The following is an 18,036-nucleotide window of genomic DNA, read 5'->3' on the forward strand; positions in this document are numbered from 1 at the left end:
CCTTGACTATTCTCTTCAGAAACTGTCGTATCATTCTGACCGATTTCTTATATAGTCACACATATATATTTATTTTTCAATATGGTCTTCAGGCTTTAAAAGAGTCCCAACTGCTACGGGGCTGAATGTCCACCAACCATCTCCAGGTTTCTCCTCCCAGCTCAGCTGGCTTTCGTTTCCAACCGTGACAGGTCCGCAGCACAATAATAAACTTGCCCATCTCTTTACCCATCTGTTCTGTCTTGTCCCCTCTGCTGCCATCTTTGTGAATGCTCTTTAGTCCTATGGCCTCTGTGAAAATTTCAAAACCACGCACCATCCTCCCTGTCTCAATCTCGGGCCCAGAGGGAGGCTCCCAGGAAAGGCTAAGTTCTGGGGTAGTCAGAAGCCACCTCGGCCTCTAGGGACCATGATAGGGCGCCTCAGAGCACCATGATAAGAAGGGGTAGACATGTGGAGAGTTTAAGATGAGGCGGCATCTGCTGGTGTGGGATCTGCAATCCTGCCTTACCTGGTGTCTAAACAGCAGCCCAGGCATCAGATGCCAATCTCTACCTACCCAGAGTGTCTTGGTTCTCGGGGTATGGCTCTTCAGCCCACTCTTACCAGGGATTACTATGCTATTGCAGCTTGGGACTGAGCGTCACCCCCAGGATGTTCATTCAGCCACTGTGTCATGGACTTTTTTGACTACTGTCCCTGCAACCTTCAGACACACATCTTGTGCAGACAGCAGACTGGGCCTCACAGTGCTAGCTGTAGGGTCTTGCAAGGGACTGTTCCTACATAATAAGGAGAAGGAAGAAATATCAAGACAGTGGAATTCATGGCTACGCTTTAAGGGTCCAGCTCTGGGAGGTCCACCTTTGTAGCCACTGCTTTCTTATCGCTAAGGCCAACACCTGACAAGGGGCAGCTGAAAGGAAACACATACTTAGGTCCATGTTTGAGAGTGTGGGCTGCCCACGCAGGGACAGCATACAGCAGGAGTGTGAAAGGCGGCTTGCTTAGCTCTCAGTGGGTCAGGAAGACAGGACAGGAAGTAGAGCTGCTGGATCACGAGCCTTCAGACCACCTCCACCCATAGCAATCCACTTCCTCCATCTAGATTCCACCGGAAGAGTCTACAATCTCCCCAAACTGCCACCAGCTGGGGACAAAGGGTTCATGCAGAAGCCTGTGAGGATCAGGCCACATCCATACCAGTAGAGCCTTTCAGAGGTACTTCCTCAGCTCCCTGCCAGCCACACCCACAAGAAGACAAGTGTGCTCCTGGCAGGCCAAGGAGGCAAGCAGGCTGCTGGGGTTTTCACTCTTGTGGTAAGTTTTCTATCTGGGCTTTTGCCTGGAGCCTTGGAGGCAACCTTGGCCACATAAGGGCCCTCATTGAGGTGTAGACTTTGAATAGCTCAGGCTTGCACATCCCAAGCCTCCCCACCACCATGATTCGGGGGAGCGAGCTTAGAAGTCAGAGGTATGACCTTCAGCGCTGAACTGCGCATTCAAGTTTCCACAAAAGCTTTGCAAAAACAGTGAGATTCATGACGGCAATACGGCACTATCCTGTAAAAGGCTGACATTTCAATTGTTCTCATTTATATCTCTGTAACCAAATCTTTCGCCTCCTCTGCAGCTGTTTTAACGAATTTACTAACATCCAGGGAGCTAGATGCAGAATTTTTAGTTTCTTTATGATATGTAAAGTCAGGCTGGGCTGTCTGACCCGATGAACATGAGGTGGCTCTGCAGCCCCGGGATGATGATGGGCAAGGTGTCTAGACACCCATCCTGCCACTCCCTCCAAGAGTAAGGTTTAAAAAAAAATCACCAAAGCATCATATTTTAATGACATGTCTTTTTTTTTTTTTTTTTTTTTTTTGCAATTTGTATATAATAGGTTTTTCCATAACAACCTGTAATTAGTTCATTTTCTACTATTCAGTTGCCCTGCACTGAGGCCATTGACAGCTTCCAGCTGGGATCTTTACAAAAGGAAGACTGAGCTCCAGACAAAGGCAGGGAATGCAGTTGCAGTCCTTAGGAGCTAACTACTGAGGTGAGAGAGAGTTGGTTAAGTGTGGTTTTGTGACTTCAAAGTGGATGGAGGAGGAAGAAAAGCAGGAGGAGGAAGGGCAGGGGGAGGAAGAGAAGCAGAGGCAAGCCCAGGACTGTCTCTGGGCTCCCAGAGGATGGGGTGCAGGGCTTGGCTCGTGTGAGAAAGGGGTGACAAAAGAGTTCTTGGGGGAGGAGTCTATTGTGATGACCTTGAAGTGTGTGGACAGTACACTTCTCCCTGGAGAATGCAGAGGGGAATGTCGGGAATGTTTAAATGCCCAAGAAGGTTCTGGAATCGTGTGTGTGCGTGTGTGTGTGTGTGTGTGCGTGTGTGTGTGTGTGTGTGTGTGCGCGTGCGTGCGCGCGCGCAATCCCAGTACTGCTACTTGCTGGCTGTGTGAGCTCAGGTTGGATATTTAAACTTCACTGAGTTTGTTTGTTTACCTGAAAGAGTGGAGTTCGTACACAATGCTGGCACTAAGGTGTCCCTAGGACTGTAGGAGTCCGTTGCCAACTACAGTGATACTGACATACACAGACCCTGAGGGTGATGTGGCCTCTGAGCCATCCTCTCACTTGGCCTCACTGCTCAAAACCTAGAAACTAAATGGCAAGGATGAAGCAGGATCTGCCTAAAACTGCAGTCAAACTCACCTGACGTGGGTAACCAGCCCAAGAGAGAGCTGAGCTGGCTGGATGCTTGCGTGTTTGGGGGTTGGTCTGGTGCTGCTGCGTATTCAAATGCTAAATGTTGGCCCCCAAGATCTGGTCGCAGTCCAGACGAATACATTCTCGTATAGTACAATGAATGATCTTGTGTAAACTTTGCTCCGAAACAGTCTCTGATTGGTTAGATAACGTTGCTGACAGCCAGTTACTGGACAGAATAGAAACAGGCAGCACCTCTGTGCCTGTGCTTGGGGTCTCTGGTAGGGACCATGAAGCTGGGAGAAAGGGGAGAAAGGGAAGGAAGATGGAGAAAGAGGATATGACCTGGAGGAGCAGATCCAGCCCAGACAGGACAACTTATTGGCAAGTAAGTTGAGGAATGCAGCGGGGAGGTAACCAGACTAGCTTAGGAAATTAGTTTAAATCATACCTGCCCAGGTACGTTTAAATAAGCCAACAGGTCTCTGTCTTGATTTTTTTTTTTTGGGGGGGGTAGGCTAGCCAGGCCTTGTAGAATGTAATAAATGTTCAACAACATCTGTAGCTGTCTTATTTCACCACTTAGTAATCACTGGGTTCGAGGAGGTAGGTTTGGAAGCCTGGGATGATGGCAGCCGTTATTGGTTCCAGGAGATAAGACACGCCCAGACCGGCTCTGTCTCTCTTCCACTTTCCAGCAAAGAGAGTGGAAAAACAATCGTGCAGCTTCACCAGGAGAACGGTCCATGTGATTCAGAGTCACCCTGGCTATGAGAGTCGTGCAGTGAGGAGATCAGCACGCCTTTCCCCCCTTTATGTATGCCGGTGGCTCTCAAGTGCCAGAGGGGGGCCTGCATCTGATTCCCACCCTGTCAGCACCCCCGGGGTCCTTGCTGATCTGAAATGTTACCATGTGAGGCCCACGTGGATGCTCAAAACCTGTTCCCATCCACACGTTTGCTGGGCTTGCCCTCAGAGGATTAATTAAGCGGACAAGTATCTTTCTAAAAAGTAGAGGAAACTGATAATGAATTTAAAGAGAGAAAAAAATAGTCCTCATTTAAACGACTTTTTTTTTTTTTCTCCCATGATCCCAACTTGAGCATTTGAAAAGTGTAAAAACATGCAGAATAGGGCTTTTATTTTTTTATTTTTTTGGTGAGCGACTTTTAAGTTAATTGACTGTGATGAACAGCCAGGGCTGGCTTGAATCCTGCTTTCCAGTGACACGGCAGCCTGGGTCTCTGCCACAGCAGGGACAGGTGGCTGTTGGGGAGGAGGGGCCAGAGGTGGAGGACACACACCGAGAGAGAGGACACTGTGCCTTTAGTTCCTAGACCTGACTTTGATCTGGGTTGTCAAAAGCAACTTGGAAACAGAGCTTAGTTGATAGATGGAGCAAGACAGGGAGGCCGCCTTCATCTTTCATGCCTGTCACTGTGTGGGATGGGGGACTGGGGTGGGAGTCCTAGCCCTGCCTGATGGTCAGAAAGAGATGGGTGCAGGGGTGGAGGAGACGGTTCAGTTGATAAAGTGCTAGCTTTGCAAGCATGGGGACCCATGTGTGATCTTAGAAACACCCCTCCCCTTTTTTGTTAAAGCTCAGCCTGGTGGCATGTGGCCATAATCCTACTCTAGTGCTGGGGAGACAGTGATAGGCAGATCCCCGGGGCTTACTGGCCAGCCAGCTTTGACTGCTTAAGGAGTTCCGAGCCAAGAAGAGACCCTCTCAGAAATGAAGGTGGGCAGTGCCCAAGAAACTGTATCAAAGGCCGTTCTCTGGCCTCCACACACCTGCATGCACACACAAACCGGAACACACAAACACATGTACTCATGCGTGTGCGCACGCACACACACACACACACACACACACACACACACACACACACAGACACAGATATTTTGGTTCTTATGGATAACAAACCTGTCCTGTGCCCTCTTTCCAGAGCATGGCATTCACCTACTCCCTAAAGCTAGGAGCGAGATGCAAGCTTACCATGAACCACTCAGTTCAAGCCATGAAACGCCATGTTCTAGCCTTTATCAGGCTATATGCTGCAAACCAGCTCAGTGAAGGGCCAAAACAGCGTCACAACAAGGTCAGCTTTAGAAGCCTTTCTCTCCATCCCTCCCCCAAACTTACCCATACATGTCATTTCTGTAAGGCAAACACACAGACCTATCATCTTTGGTTTTGTTTGTTTGTTTGGTTTTTTTGTTTGTTTTTGTTTTGAGATAAGGCCTCACTCTTCAGCCCTGTGTAGCCTGGGTCTCAGAGATCTGTCCTATTTTGCCTCCCGAGTGCTGAGATGAAAGGTGTGTGCCGCCACTCCCATCTCGGCAGAGCGACAGAGTTTGCTTCAAAACAGAAGCTAGAAAACGAAACCCCAAATGCTCAGCTTCTGCCAGCCCATCGATTCCAGCTGTTAAAATTAAATCCAAAATGTCGCTGCTGAGATGGGTAAGATACCAACTGGCTTTTAGTGAGGTTTCGTGAATGCCCACTGCTTTCTAGGGAGTCAGTTATACTTGTATGTCTCATTTCAATTACTCATTTAAAACTCACCCAGCCATACATCTGTCACTACAGCTCTGGGAGTTAGTGGTTCCTATAACTTTGAAAAGCTATTGATCCCTGGGTGCTCTGAGCCGCAGCGTGTCAGGCCTTTATAGCTGGGTTAACTCATTTTGTGGCTTCCTCGATTGCTGCAAGTTTACATTTTATTGCATATCTATTATTTGGGCTGGGCTGTGATGAATGGGTTGGCTGCCTGGTTCAAAACAAGTCCAAGGCAACCGCAGAATCTAATTTTCCTCAAGAATGATGATTATAAAGCTTTTGAAATGATAATCCAGGAACGGAAGGAGCAGGCATCAGGGTGCCCTGCCTGAGAACTATGGTTGGAGCTGAGGGGACAATGTGTCCCCTTTCCTATGGGGCTCATGCTTATCCCCACCTCCATTGGGGAAACTCTCCGTCTTCATGGGCAGTAGAGATGCTTGCATTTCTTCGGAAGCAAAGCCAAGAGCTTTCTGTTTGGCTCTAGGTCCATTCCCAGGATCAAGGATGTATCATTTTCAGCCACAGGAATGGTGGTACATAGCTCTTTTAATTACTTCACTCATTGCTGTGACCAAATGTTTGACCAAAGCAACTCAAGGGCCCGTTTTGGCTCACAGTCTGAGGGGATGTAGGCCATCATGGCGGGGAAGTCACAGCAGTAGGAATGTCAGATGGCTGGTTCTAGTGTGTCCACACTCAGGAAGCAGAGAGAGGTGGGGGTGGAGGGGGGTTATGGTCCCAGCTTGCCTTCTGCTTCTCAAGCAGTCTAGGACCCCGGCCTGTGGGACGGTTCTGCCTACATCTAGGGTGGGTCTTCCCAGCTCAACTAACCTCATCTAGAAACGTCCTCCTTGCACGATCCCTTGCAAAGGAGCTGGAGTTCAGGCAGCATTCCTGGAATGTATCATTTCTGTCCCCAGAAAACATGTCACTGCCTGAGTTGATAAACAGGTCTGGCTGTGGTCCCTTCTTAGGTGGCTTCCCTGGTCCATCTGAGTTCCATGGGATTGGTGTTATCAAGGGAAGTGGATGGAGAGACGAGACCAAGCACTGGGGTCAACAGGGAGGGTCTGTCTAGTGATATGCAGTTCTCTCTGAATAATAATAATAATAATAATAATAATAATAATACTTCCTGTTTTAGGTAGCCTTGATGTGCTATTGATATCTGAGGTGTCAGATATTTGAATCCCACCACCATGGATTCAAAGCCACTGACTACTCAATTGTGTGTTTACAAATTTTCTGGTCATTTAGTAGTTGGCTCCCTAAAGGTTTTTAAATTTCAAGATTTATTTTAGGGGATGAGCTCTCGATGTTCCAAACAGGTGCTTCTAGCAACAAGACAGGCCCACAAGTCAGTCACTATTAGCAGCAGGTACAGGTTTTGGCTTTACTAGTTGGCAAGGATGAGGATGCTAGAAGAGCAGACATGATCATAGGACATCAAACAAAGCCTTGTAATGGTGTTTGGACATAACCCTGGACACTAACAATGCTGTGAACTGGAAAGCCTTCTCTCCCCCCCACAGAACCACACTGGGCACGCGAGCAATCCCTGCAGAGAAAAGTCGCTTGCTTCTCTCCTTTATACTCCTTCTAGCGTGTTTTCTTTCATCCACAAAAGTCCCTTTGCCATCAAGGCAGAAGAACTGCCTCTTGGGGATAACCAGAGCTCAAAGAAGTTTCCCTATACTGTGGGATCACCTTCTGGAAAGAGAAAGAATCCTAAGTTTTATGGCTCAGGCCATGCAGTATCTTCTGCCTCCCCTACGCCTACTATCAGGTGCCCAGAGCGTGCAGGTTAGGCCCACCACCACATCACGGGGCTCGCCAACTACATGCTCTAAGCAGACTCCAGCATTCTTGAATATAAAGGAGCTCCACCCCCCTTCTGGACAAAGCATGTTCTTCAGGTTTCTAGTGTGGGTCCAGTATACTAGATGGCCTCCCCTCCTTGCAGGCACACATGGACGTCTCTGAGGTTAGCTCCTATGTCGTTAAGCCTAGAGGTAGCTTGATGGGATCTCTAAGCAGGTCATCTCCAGGTTTGGTGCACCCACCAGGGAACCCAAGGAGGAGCAACTCAGAGCTCATTTTCACAGGAGTGAAAACACAGGTGGAAATAGCAAGTGTTAACAAGTTGGCAAGCTGACTGAAGAAACTCAAAGTTGCTCAGGGGTAAGAGACTCTCCCTCTTTGGACCCCACAGAGGTAACCCTGAGCTACTGCTGTCTGCTCCTGTAAACCTGCCCACTGCTTCCAGCTGCTGAAAAAGGTGCACATCTGTTCTTCTCCCGTGAGAAGTAACCACCACCAATATCTGCTTAGACAGCAAGCCCTGTTTGCTAAAGATCAAACTGGCTCAACTAGAAACTTGCCGATTTCAGCTTCTGGAAAGCTTGCTTAGTTCCAAGAAAAAAAATCTCCTTTGGGGTGGGGATTAAAGAGATCACCCTAAACTGGTCACAATATTACGATAATGCCAAACCTTATGAAACGTTTCTGATCAAGGCTGGGTCTCTTTAAGCAATAGGTAAAGGCTATGACAGCATATTAATTAAAGAATTTTTTTTTTTCTGAGAATTGTTCACTGAGGAAGATGGAGAGCTCCCACCTACCCCAACAGGAGTACTTACTGTTGGTGGCTTCTTTAGATATTCCCCTATGTCTCTTGAACATATAGAGACTTTCCCCATTGCCTCTGACCCATCCTTCACTCTCCCTCCACACAGGGCTCCCCAGTGGAGCCCGGTTGCCTTCACGGTCAGCGCCGCAGTTTCCTCTGAAGTGAAACATTCCCTCTTGGAGGAAGGGAGGGAGGCCCGTGACTCAGGAAGCAAATAAAACAAGGCCAGGAAGCTCCTGAAACTCACAAGCCTCACAGGACCCACCACCCTCAAGTTATGTAGGTAACAGAAATTGTAGGACAGAGGAGACTCTGACCAGCCAATCTGCCTTCAAGTCCTGCAGGAAAGTTGTTAAACCTGTGAATTATTGCCCATGCTATGGCTGGCTTTTCAGTGATGCTGCCACCTTTCAGTCATCCAGGCTCCTTTAAATCATTCCAATAACTCTCCCTGGTTTACTAAGCTGGACTTGGATGGAGTCATTTCTATGGCCTGTCATTGATGTCGTATCCGAGCTAGGTAAACATTCTTCATGTCTCTCCAGGAAAAGTCACATAATAAGCAGTTAGAGGATGGCTGATACAGCCTTGCTGTAGTTATAGCCCCAAATCCCTCTATCAATGAGGAACACCTTTGTTTAAAAGGCAGAGAGTTGGCCTCCTTCCTACGTCTCTCATTTGGTCCTTTCTTATAGCTCAGGCTTATACAGAACCTCAGCTTCCTTCACATCTAAACCAAATCCACCTAGAAGACTGCTGAGGTCAGGTGCACGTTCTGAGTACCCACAGTCCAGGCTCCCGCTGCCACATCACCATCAAGGCACAGGAATACCTGAGGAAATGCGCTCCCACGCCCATAGCCCTGCACAGAGGTCTCACTTACGGAAGGCCGTGTAGAACTCTCCAAGACTCAAGGAGCCATCGCTGTTATAGTCATCAAATCGCAGGAGGTCTCCTGGTGAGCATCCGTTCAGGGAACCTTCCATGTCCGGCTCCTTTAGCACATACTGTGAGGTAAGAAGAGAAAGCTAGAGTCACCAGTGAGCTCAGCATCATGGATGTTGCTAGAAAAAGTGCCCCAGATCTAGTGAGGAGTTGCCCGAGAGAGTGAGAACTGATGGAGTCTCCACTGAATGTACGTTGCTCAGACAGGGCCATTACCATATCAAGCACCCCAATGCCTCAAGGCCCATGGGAATGGCAAAGCCTTTCCTAGGTCAGGCTCGGGGAAATGGCAGGGCCTCCCCTGGGTCTGTGTGCCATGTTGTCAAGTGTGTGCAGACAGTATGGACCACAGCCTCCTCTTAGATGGCTGCAGCCCGAGCTGCTCCCCTACAGAAACCTCCTGGCCCCACCCCTATCCACATTACCAAAATCTGCTTCTGGTTCAGCTGTATAGAATAGACTTGCTTTTCGGTTCAGATGTACAAAATAAGTTTCTAGGCTGCTCCTGGTGGATCTCCATGAGAGTGAATGACCCACCCAAACCTAGCTTTTTTGGGTGTCTGTATGTCTGTCCTTTCTTCATTCCCTCAATGGCTCACTCGGGACAAGTAAAAGCCTTGTTGGTTGTGGCTTTGGGGAGTATCTGGAGCTGTCTGGTCTTGTCTGTTTTGAATCCCTCATCTTAGACATAAGGAAACAGACTCAGAGAGGATGGAAACCCCAGGCATCAGGTCTGCAGTCTCCCTGACTGGCAGACAGACCCAGGTGATGTGAGTGAGGAAGACTCTTTGGGGTTACTTGTCTGTCACTTGTGCTGTTGGTAGGGAAGCAGGTTAGAGGAGGGCCCGGTCATAGGAAGCCAGCAAACTGCTGAATCTGAGTGGGAACCCGGGACACTATTTGTGATGGTTGACTCCATTGATTGGAGTTGAAATGACCTGGAAGCCAGAGAGGTTTAACTGAGGATGGGGAGACCCACCCTAAATGTGGGCTGGGTACCCACGCTGAATAGTAGGGGGAAAAGGAACTGCAGCACCTGATGAACACCGGCACTTGTCTGTCTCCTCATGCAGAGTGACCAGCAGCCTCATGCTTATGTGACCATTATTTTCTTGCCATGACAAACTGTCCCCTCAAACTGTAAGCCGTAAACAAACCGTTCTCTCTTAAGTTGCTTCCTGATGGGTATTTTATCACAGTGATGAGAAAAATAACACACTGTATTTCATCTTTGCATCCGCTCCCCTTAGCCACCCACCAGCCACTGTTACAGAGTTTGCTCACTGCAGCACATACCCAGAAAGCCATTTCTGACCAGATCTGTTTCCGTTGCTGTGACAGGACACCATGACAAAAACAACTTAAAGGGAAAAGGGGCTTTCATGGTTTTGGGGAGGGACAGAGTGCCATCAAGTCATGGAAGACATGACAGTGGCAGGGAAGATATAGTGGCAGAGAAGATTGCTGGCTGGGAGATGGGGGCCAGAATGCTAAGTCTGAACCTGCCCCCAGCGGCCCACTTCCTCCACCAAGGTTTTATCTCCTAAAGACTCCACAACCTTCCCAAATACCACCAGCTGGGACACATGCTCAGAAACATGAGTCCGTGGGGCATTTCATGTCTGAGCCACAGTAAGACCTGAGCCTCCTCTACCTTCCGTATTCTTCCAGGGCCACAGATGCCACCCCACAGTCAGTCCTGACTTAGGAGCTTTCAGTGGACTCCTGTGGATCCCTCTGAGGTGATGGTTTAAACAACAAGACACAGAACCCCTGCTCCATCCCAGCCAGCCACACAGTAAAGGGTGTTTGGGTAGACATTCCACACACACCCTCACTTGGTTGAGTACTGAGAGTCACAGGCTTGGGCAAGGGAGATGCTACGAAGGAAATCGAGAGAAAGGAAATGGTTTTATTTTATTTGGGGGGTGGAGGTAGAGGCATTTTTCTCTTTGTTTAACATTCCCAGCTTGGTCTGCTATATTAAAGGCAATTTAATGTGATAATGTTAAAAAAATGACCCTTCACCCAGCAAGTGAGAGCGTTCGATAAAAAGGAGATCAACCATGACGCCTCAGATCAATCTTCCGAAGATGGAAATTTCCCTTTGTCTATTTCTACATTGGAAATTGATTAACTTTTCATAGGACCGACGAGTTCTTCCCTCCGGCGCCTCCGACTCAGTGTCAAGGCAAGGCCCACGTTAGCTGGGCTCTGCTTGGTGGATTTATGAGATGGACTTTAAATATATTAAATTTTAAAGAGGAAATCATAGTCCAATTACCATGCTTGTTAATGGCTCCGGGTGCTTCTGGCCATGGTTCTGCCAGGTTAGAGCAATGAACCCAAGAAGGTCCATTGGGAGCCACTTGGGTTTGGGTACCACAGCTGCCTCTACCCAGGGCAGGCTGATGTCACCTGCCCCACGCTTCCTGCTCTGAGGAGTAATAGGTGGGGTGTGTTCCTAAAGGTAGTCATGGTTAATAAGACCCCGGGGCTTTCCCAGAACCATTCTTGTCAAATGAGGGCTCCTAGCCCCGCCTCTTGGGGTCTTTACTAGAGCTGAGGGCTGAATACTACTGACAGAGCAGGGGTCTGCTGGCCCGATGATACTATGCCACCTGTTGGCAGCAAGCCTCTGGGGATGCTTGGGTGTGCATGGTGAGCGGAATGGAGTCACTGGTTACTTGATTCTCTAGAGCCTCAGATTCCTCATCTAAAAACACCTGTGAGGCGGGACAGTGGCAGTCCTGACCTTACAACAGAGGATGCTGAAGGATGAAGGGGGAAGAACGAGGACGCTGCTGCCCACTGAGAACAACCCATGCGCCAAGTATACTGCTGAACTTGTCACATGCCTTACTGGTTCAGCTCCATTAACTCCTGTGATGACCCTTCGAGGTTCACAGCTGAGAAATGGAGGCCTAGGAGTGAGGGGCCTCCCGAGACTCACTAGCTCATGAATGCTGGCAGCCGACCCTGGCTGCAGGCTGGTTGGCTTTGAAGCCTGTGTTCTTAGCTGCTGTTCTACATAAAGCAAAAAGGCTGTGTTTATCTACCATGGGCAAAGGGCCTGCTCAATGATCTGGCTACCATATTTGTGGTTGATGGGAGAGAGAGAGAGAGAGAGAGAGAGAGAGAATATTTGACTGCCCTTAACTCTATCGAAGCAGGCTGTCTCCCTGAAGCCAGCGCTTGCTCTGGGATTCTGCCTGTCTTTCCTTTATAGGTTGATGTCATGCCCACCTGGCCTTTTCATGGCTTCTGGGGATCCAGACTCTGGTCCTCGCACTTGCACAGCCTATGCTGGGTCACCTCCCCAGCCTCCAGGCTACCATCTTGCCACGTACCATGGTTAAGAGTCCCTAAGTTGGCATCAAAGGTAAGCACTCATTTCTGTCACCTCTTCTCTGGGTGAGCACTCTGAGGCCTCTGGGGCAGAGTTGTTTCCATGGACCGCTCTGCCTGGGAAAGCTGAACCCATCTCTTTGATTATCTCTAATTTGGCTGGGCCTAGAACAACACAGCCCTTCAGTCCCACGCTAGCTTTCCTGCCCCAGGGACCATACAGGCCTCTCCCTGCAATGGCAGTGGCCCCAGGGAGCAATATTGCTCTTTTCTGCTTCTTTTGTGATACAGACACTAAGCTATCCTCATAGTTAGAGAGAGTGACATCTTCTAACGTACAGCCTTTGGGGAAGAGGTGAGCTTTTGGGTTGGGTATTCACGGGCATTCTCAGACAGCTGTCATGGCAGGGTGGACACAGGGCTTCCCACAAGCAAAACAGCTGTGGGTAGGCATTGGGTCATTGGGGTTTGGATGCCAAAGAGAAGTACTGTCACTGCGCAGAGGCCTTGGGGATCCCCAGATCCCCAAGAGAGCCAAAGGTGCTCACCGCAGCAAGTACATTCCTGCTGTAGAAAATGACAGGCCCAAAGCACCAAAGACCGGATTTCTGAGGAAAACACTAGTGGGCAGCCCTTCCAGAGGGGAGGCTTTACCTGCAAGCCGAGGAAACTTCAAAATTGGTTTGTAAACATGGGCTAAGGGGGCAGGGAGCAGGGAGACATGGACTTGTGCCAACCACAAGCTGCGAGTCCTGGGAAGGGTGGGAAAGGGGCCTCCCCGGCAACCTGTGACAGAGGCAGCTACAGACAACTGTCCCCGCTATGGAGCATGAATGTCTCTTCACCACGCATGCCATACGGGATCTCTCCACAGCTCCAACTAAGCGCCATACCCACCTGAGCCAGCTCCAAGCTGCTGAGGTGGCTGTTGCCATCAGTATCCAAGTCCTTAAACAGCGACTCCACCAAGAGGCGCTTCTGGGAGGCGAGGTTTTGCCTGTTGGTTCCTTGTTGGGGTGGCTGTGGCTGTCTGCGGCTCTGGAGTGCCAGGAGGACGTTTTTGAGACGAGCATAGCCAGCCATGGTGCACACGTCACCTGGAAAGAGAAGACAGGGCTGTTATGTGAAGTGTACCCTGGAGTCGTGAGAGAACACTCCACCCACCGATCCGTTCACCCATCTCCCTCATAAGCAACTGTTGGGGCATTTCCAGGGTGCGGTAGACAGTGCCACTGTCATAGAGGGCGCTCACCCGTCCACCCAGTGGACGTTCTCCCAGTGGAATTTGCAGCTGTTGTCCCATGGCGTGAGGAGAGCCAGCCCCAATTCTATCCTGTCACAGTTCACTTTTCGCCTTAATCCTGTCTTTAAAAGGCTGCTTTTGAGTTCTTGGCCTCATAGATTAGGGAGTTCTAGTTAACAGGGCTAATAATCCCTGCTTAAGGTAATTAGGTACACTCCCAGAGCTGGGTTCCTTGAAAACAAACACGTGTACACAAGTCCATGACCAAGAAACAAAGGGAAGCTTTAGGAGATTAAACTGGAGCCCACAGCCCATTACTCTTAGGCCTTTTATCACGGGTGTGCTGGCTGAACACATCAGCATCGCACGGTTCTTTGGCAAATGAGGCCTGTGATGCACTGTGACGTGACACAGTTTATCTTGCTGGTGATGGGCCACCTTACAGGGCGCAGCCAAGTGAACGGGCTGCAGGGATGTCACAGGGCTCCTCCAGCTCTGCTCTGTCCCCAGCACGCACACATCAAACACTTCTGGAGCCTGGGCTCGTTGACACTGGGGAATTTGCTGGCGTCTCTGACCCTCTATTCCATGTGGAAGGGCAGTGGGTTCTGGGTGAGGACTGTATGGAGCCAGGGCCTCTTTCCTTGAATTCTAACGCCGGTTGAAGGGACCAGGCTGACGTCTTAGCGCCTGCTAGTGAACAGGCATTAAGTTTGGGGACCGCTGCTGTTGTGAGTCCCAGCTCTGCTGCTTCCAGGTTATGTAACCTGGCACAAGGGCCTTAGTGATTTCACAGGGATATCATGAGGGTTAAGTAACAAAGTCACGCACGTCTTTACCCTGAGCCAACGCTCAACGATTGGTAGCTGCTCTCCCACTCTTAGTTGCTGAAACCACAGTGGGGTGAGCACGGATCCATATGAGGAGCCGTTTCTGTCTCATGCCCTCCCTCTCTCACTGGAGAAGGCCAGGTGGCCCAAATGCTTTTCCTCACACTTGTTTGTGTTTCGAGACTTTCTTCCAATTTGGGGTCAATTGATTCTTGTCAGAAACAAATGCCCATTACTATTTCCTTTGTGTGTTTATTTAGAAGAAAAAAAAATCAATTGCTGTGTTCAATATAATAAAATCTATTTGCTCCCTGGGAGTCACTGTGCTCTCTCCCATCCCCCAGACCTGTTCCCCTCCCTCTCTTGCCTGGTAGGAGGTCCATTCCTGAGAGTTCCTAGGACCCATCAGCTGATGAACACCACAAGGCTGCAGATTACTGAGCACTGCCTCCGTGTCCTGGTCTTGTGACGAAGCCAATATGGCTGGGAAGAATGGCTGGACTTTTCTTCTCAGAAGACTATGTTTTACAAAAAGTATAAGATGGTCTTGCCTGAGTCTATTCCATCACCCCACCAAAGAGGGTGACATCTGCTGCTGGCAAATGGAGCAGAAAGAAGGGTGTCGGAGTGCAAGTCGAGGGATAGCTGTCGGGGTGGGCGCTGGCAGAAATGTTCATGATACGTGTATATATAAACTGGAGGGACTGCCAGATTTCCCTGGGACAGGCACCTGCAACCAGATGCTGGGAAGCCTTTGTCCGTGACGAAGGTGTCAATAGAAGGCTTCCCTCAGACATGCTAGTCAGGGGTGAACCTGTGACGGCAGGGCTACCTGAAGCCTAGACCAGACAGATCATATGGGGAGAGAGGTCTTAGGCTTGCTGGTCCCCCAGCATTCCCACAGCTCCAAGAAGAGCTGCCCTGAGCCAAAGGTCTTTAGCTAGATAACCTCCACAAATCACATGAGGTGGTCCTGCTGAGATGGAGCTGGGGGCCTGTGGTAACTCTCAGCCTCTGCTTTCCTGCCAGCTCCTGGACTTCTTCAGGCTGTGGATGCAACTTAATTGGTAGAGTGTTTGCTGAGCATGCAAGAAATCCTGGGTCCAGTTCCCAGCGCTGCATAAAACAGGGAACTGCATTACATGCTTGTTAATCCAGAAATCCCAAGGTGGAGGCAAGAGGATCAGAAGTTCAAGGGCATCCTCAGCTACATAGCAAGTTTGAGGCCAGCCTAGGTTAGATGAGACCATGTCACAAACAAACAAACAAACAAACAAACAAACAAACCATACAGTTTTTCTGAGCACCTAGAGGCTTCCACCTTGAGTCTAAAAGCCAAGCTAGAGGCCCAGGCGAGCCTCCAGGCCATACTGCTCCCACCTGTGCAGCACTGTGTATTGACATATTCCATACGGGCATGCTAAGGCTTTAAGGGTGTCTTAAGGAGTGGGAGATCAGTTAAGGGAAACGGGAGGGATGCTGAGCAGAGGCTCAGGCCTGCAGTGTGAGGATTGCATGAACTAAGGAAGGAGGCAGAGGCAAAGGCATGGTATACAGGGCCTACGGAGCATCTGGAGGCCAGAGGAGCCAGAGTCACTCACAGGCCTGTGGACAACATCAAGGCAGGAGAGGGCGGTTGTTCCATCTCAGAACGACAGAGAGGCCAGGGGCTAGTATGGGAGTCAGGTCGGGATCCAGGCACAGCAACATGGTGTTCCCAACTCTTGTCCTTTCTTTTCTTTCCTGAGGATTTGTCCCCCATCCCCACCCTTGCCCCCACCCCCCATCAGTCCGCTGCAGTGCTGGGGACTGAACCCAGGATCTTGGGAGCACTAGGCAGATATTCTGCTACTGAGTTTATTCTCCTGGTCTCTGGCAGGGAGTCTTAGATCTCTCTCTCCATCCGCAGAGCAGCCATGCTTCAAATGAGTGGCATGGAAAACTCCACGTAAACTCGAATCGTTAGGTCCCCTGCCTGGGGTCAACTAAACTCTTCTGGTCCTGTTTCCCCACCTCCCACCCGACACGTTCAGAAGATCTGAGGACATAGCAGAGGAAGCCAACCAGGTGTGGGGATTCACACACCCGAGGAGGCAATCCCTTTAGAGTCTGTGGTCTACCCTCTCTTCCTGGGGACACGCTAGATGCTTCTTCTACAAACATAGCTTCCTGGTGCCTCTCCACCACAATTCCATGCTATCTTCCAGCCTCCCAGTTCAGTCTTGGGGTGAGCTTTCCTCCTGGAGACACGCCTGGCCCCAGGATGGCTGTCTTCTCAGGAGAGCTCACTAGGTTTAGTGTGTCCCTCACACTGCTGCCTTTGATGGAGATAGACAGGAGTGTCTCAGCCACACAGGGCACGGCACGCTTCTGCGTCTTCCATGCTCGTCTACCAGAGGCTCCCAAGCCTGCTTCCAGTTCTAAACTCTTAATTTCTTTCATGTGCTGACCTGAGTTTCATCCCTGGGAAGTGTGCAAATGTGGAAAAGGGGGAGATGACTCCCCAAAGTTGTCTCCCGGCTTTCACGTGATAAGAGAGTGATGTACTAATCAAAGAGGTGAGGAGGTTAGCACACAGATGGATAAATGAAATCGAGCTGGGGTAGCAATCACCGCACTCAGGAGTCAGAGGCAGGGGGATCACCACCAGTTTGAGAACAGCCTTGGTTATACAGTTCCTGGCCAGCCAAGGGTACAGAGTGAGAGACCCTATTCAAAGCGTTAAAAAACAGAACAGAACAAGAGAAATAAAATCCGTCATCTATATTCATTTACTGTGTGCATCTGGCATGAAAGCAGTTGGCCAGAGGCTATGTTAGCCTCTGCCTAGTTCTGGGAAGGGAGGACATATGACGTCCTTGGACCTTGGACAGGGGCAGGGTCCAGTCTTAGCCTGGGCTTCAGCACACTTGGCTCTTTGAAGTGGAAGGCTCCTGGAGGGTGTGTGCTAGATGCTTGGGGACTTACTGTACACCCTTTTCCATTGTCCAGGCTTCCTGGACCAGCCTGTGGCAAGGGGAACTCAGAACATAAACGTTATAGGCTGCTGATCCTGGCCCGTGCCATGCTTCATCTCCATTGTCAAATTGACAGGACTTAGAATCACTTAGGAGAGACACTTCTGGGATGTAGGTGAGAAAGTTTCCAAGGAGGTCGAACTCTGAATAGGGGCAGCACCATCCCACAGGCTGGGGCCTCACTAGAAAGAAAAACAGGAGAAGGCCAGCTGGTTTCCAGCATCCACCTGTCTCTGCAATGTGCGTTCGATGTGTCCTGTCTCTATGCCTTCCCCACCGTGACTGTGTACCTTCAAACTGTGAGCCTAAATCAATTTGTCCTTCCTTAGGTCAATTCTGTCTCAGCAATGAGAAAAGTAGCTAATATAACCAACACCTCTCATGAGCACTGCCTAGGGAGCCTGAGGACCACCTAAGCTTGATGGGGAGGGAGGCCCTAGGCACTTTAACGTCTCTTAGCATGGTGACATAACATGAAAGGACTTTGCTACTGCATGTCCATCCAGGCCTGAGGTGACCTTTTAATGACAACGGCAGGTTGCCCCCAGTGAGGAGGGGTGTGGCTCATTCTTTTTTGTCCCCTTCGATGAGATAACAGACAACCAACTCTATGCATACATATAGACTCATGGAATGAGAAGTGATCTTGGACTCCCCCCCCCCCCCCCCCCGTCTGCCCTCATCCCTTGCTTTACCCAGGGCCATTTCTACTCTGGGACCTCTTAGTGCCTGGCTGCTGTCAGAAAATACCCAAG

The 18,036-nt window shown here is 49.8% G+C and overlaps 1 protein-coding gene across 2 annotated transcripts in view; it reads right to left on the reverse strand.

The window, feature by feature from the left end:
- The window catches only part of Fstl4 (follistatin like 4), a 395,011-nt gene that overhangs the window by 98,869 nt on the left and 278,106 nt on the right, over positions 1–18,036 (reverse strand). For both annotated transcript variants that reach the window (XM_060363730.1, XM_060363729.1), the window contains exons 5-6: positions 13,089–13,288; positions 8,782–8,905 (exon numbers count right to left, since the gene is read on the reverse strand). In XM_060363730.1, the coding sequence (XP_060219713.1) occupies positions 8,782–8,905; positions 13,089–13,288 (324 nt within the window). The remainder of the gene's footprint in view (positions 1–8,781; positions 8,906–13,088; positions 13,289–18,036) is intronic.

This window comes from Meriones unguiculatus, chromosome 11 (assembly GCF_030254825.1).
Source record: "Meriones unguiculatus strain TT.TT164.6M chromosome 11, Bangor_MerUng_6.1, whole genome shotgun sequence".
NCBI lineage: Eukaryota > Metazoa > Chordata > Mammalia > Rodentia > Muridae > Meriones > Meriones unguiculatus.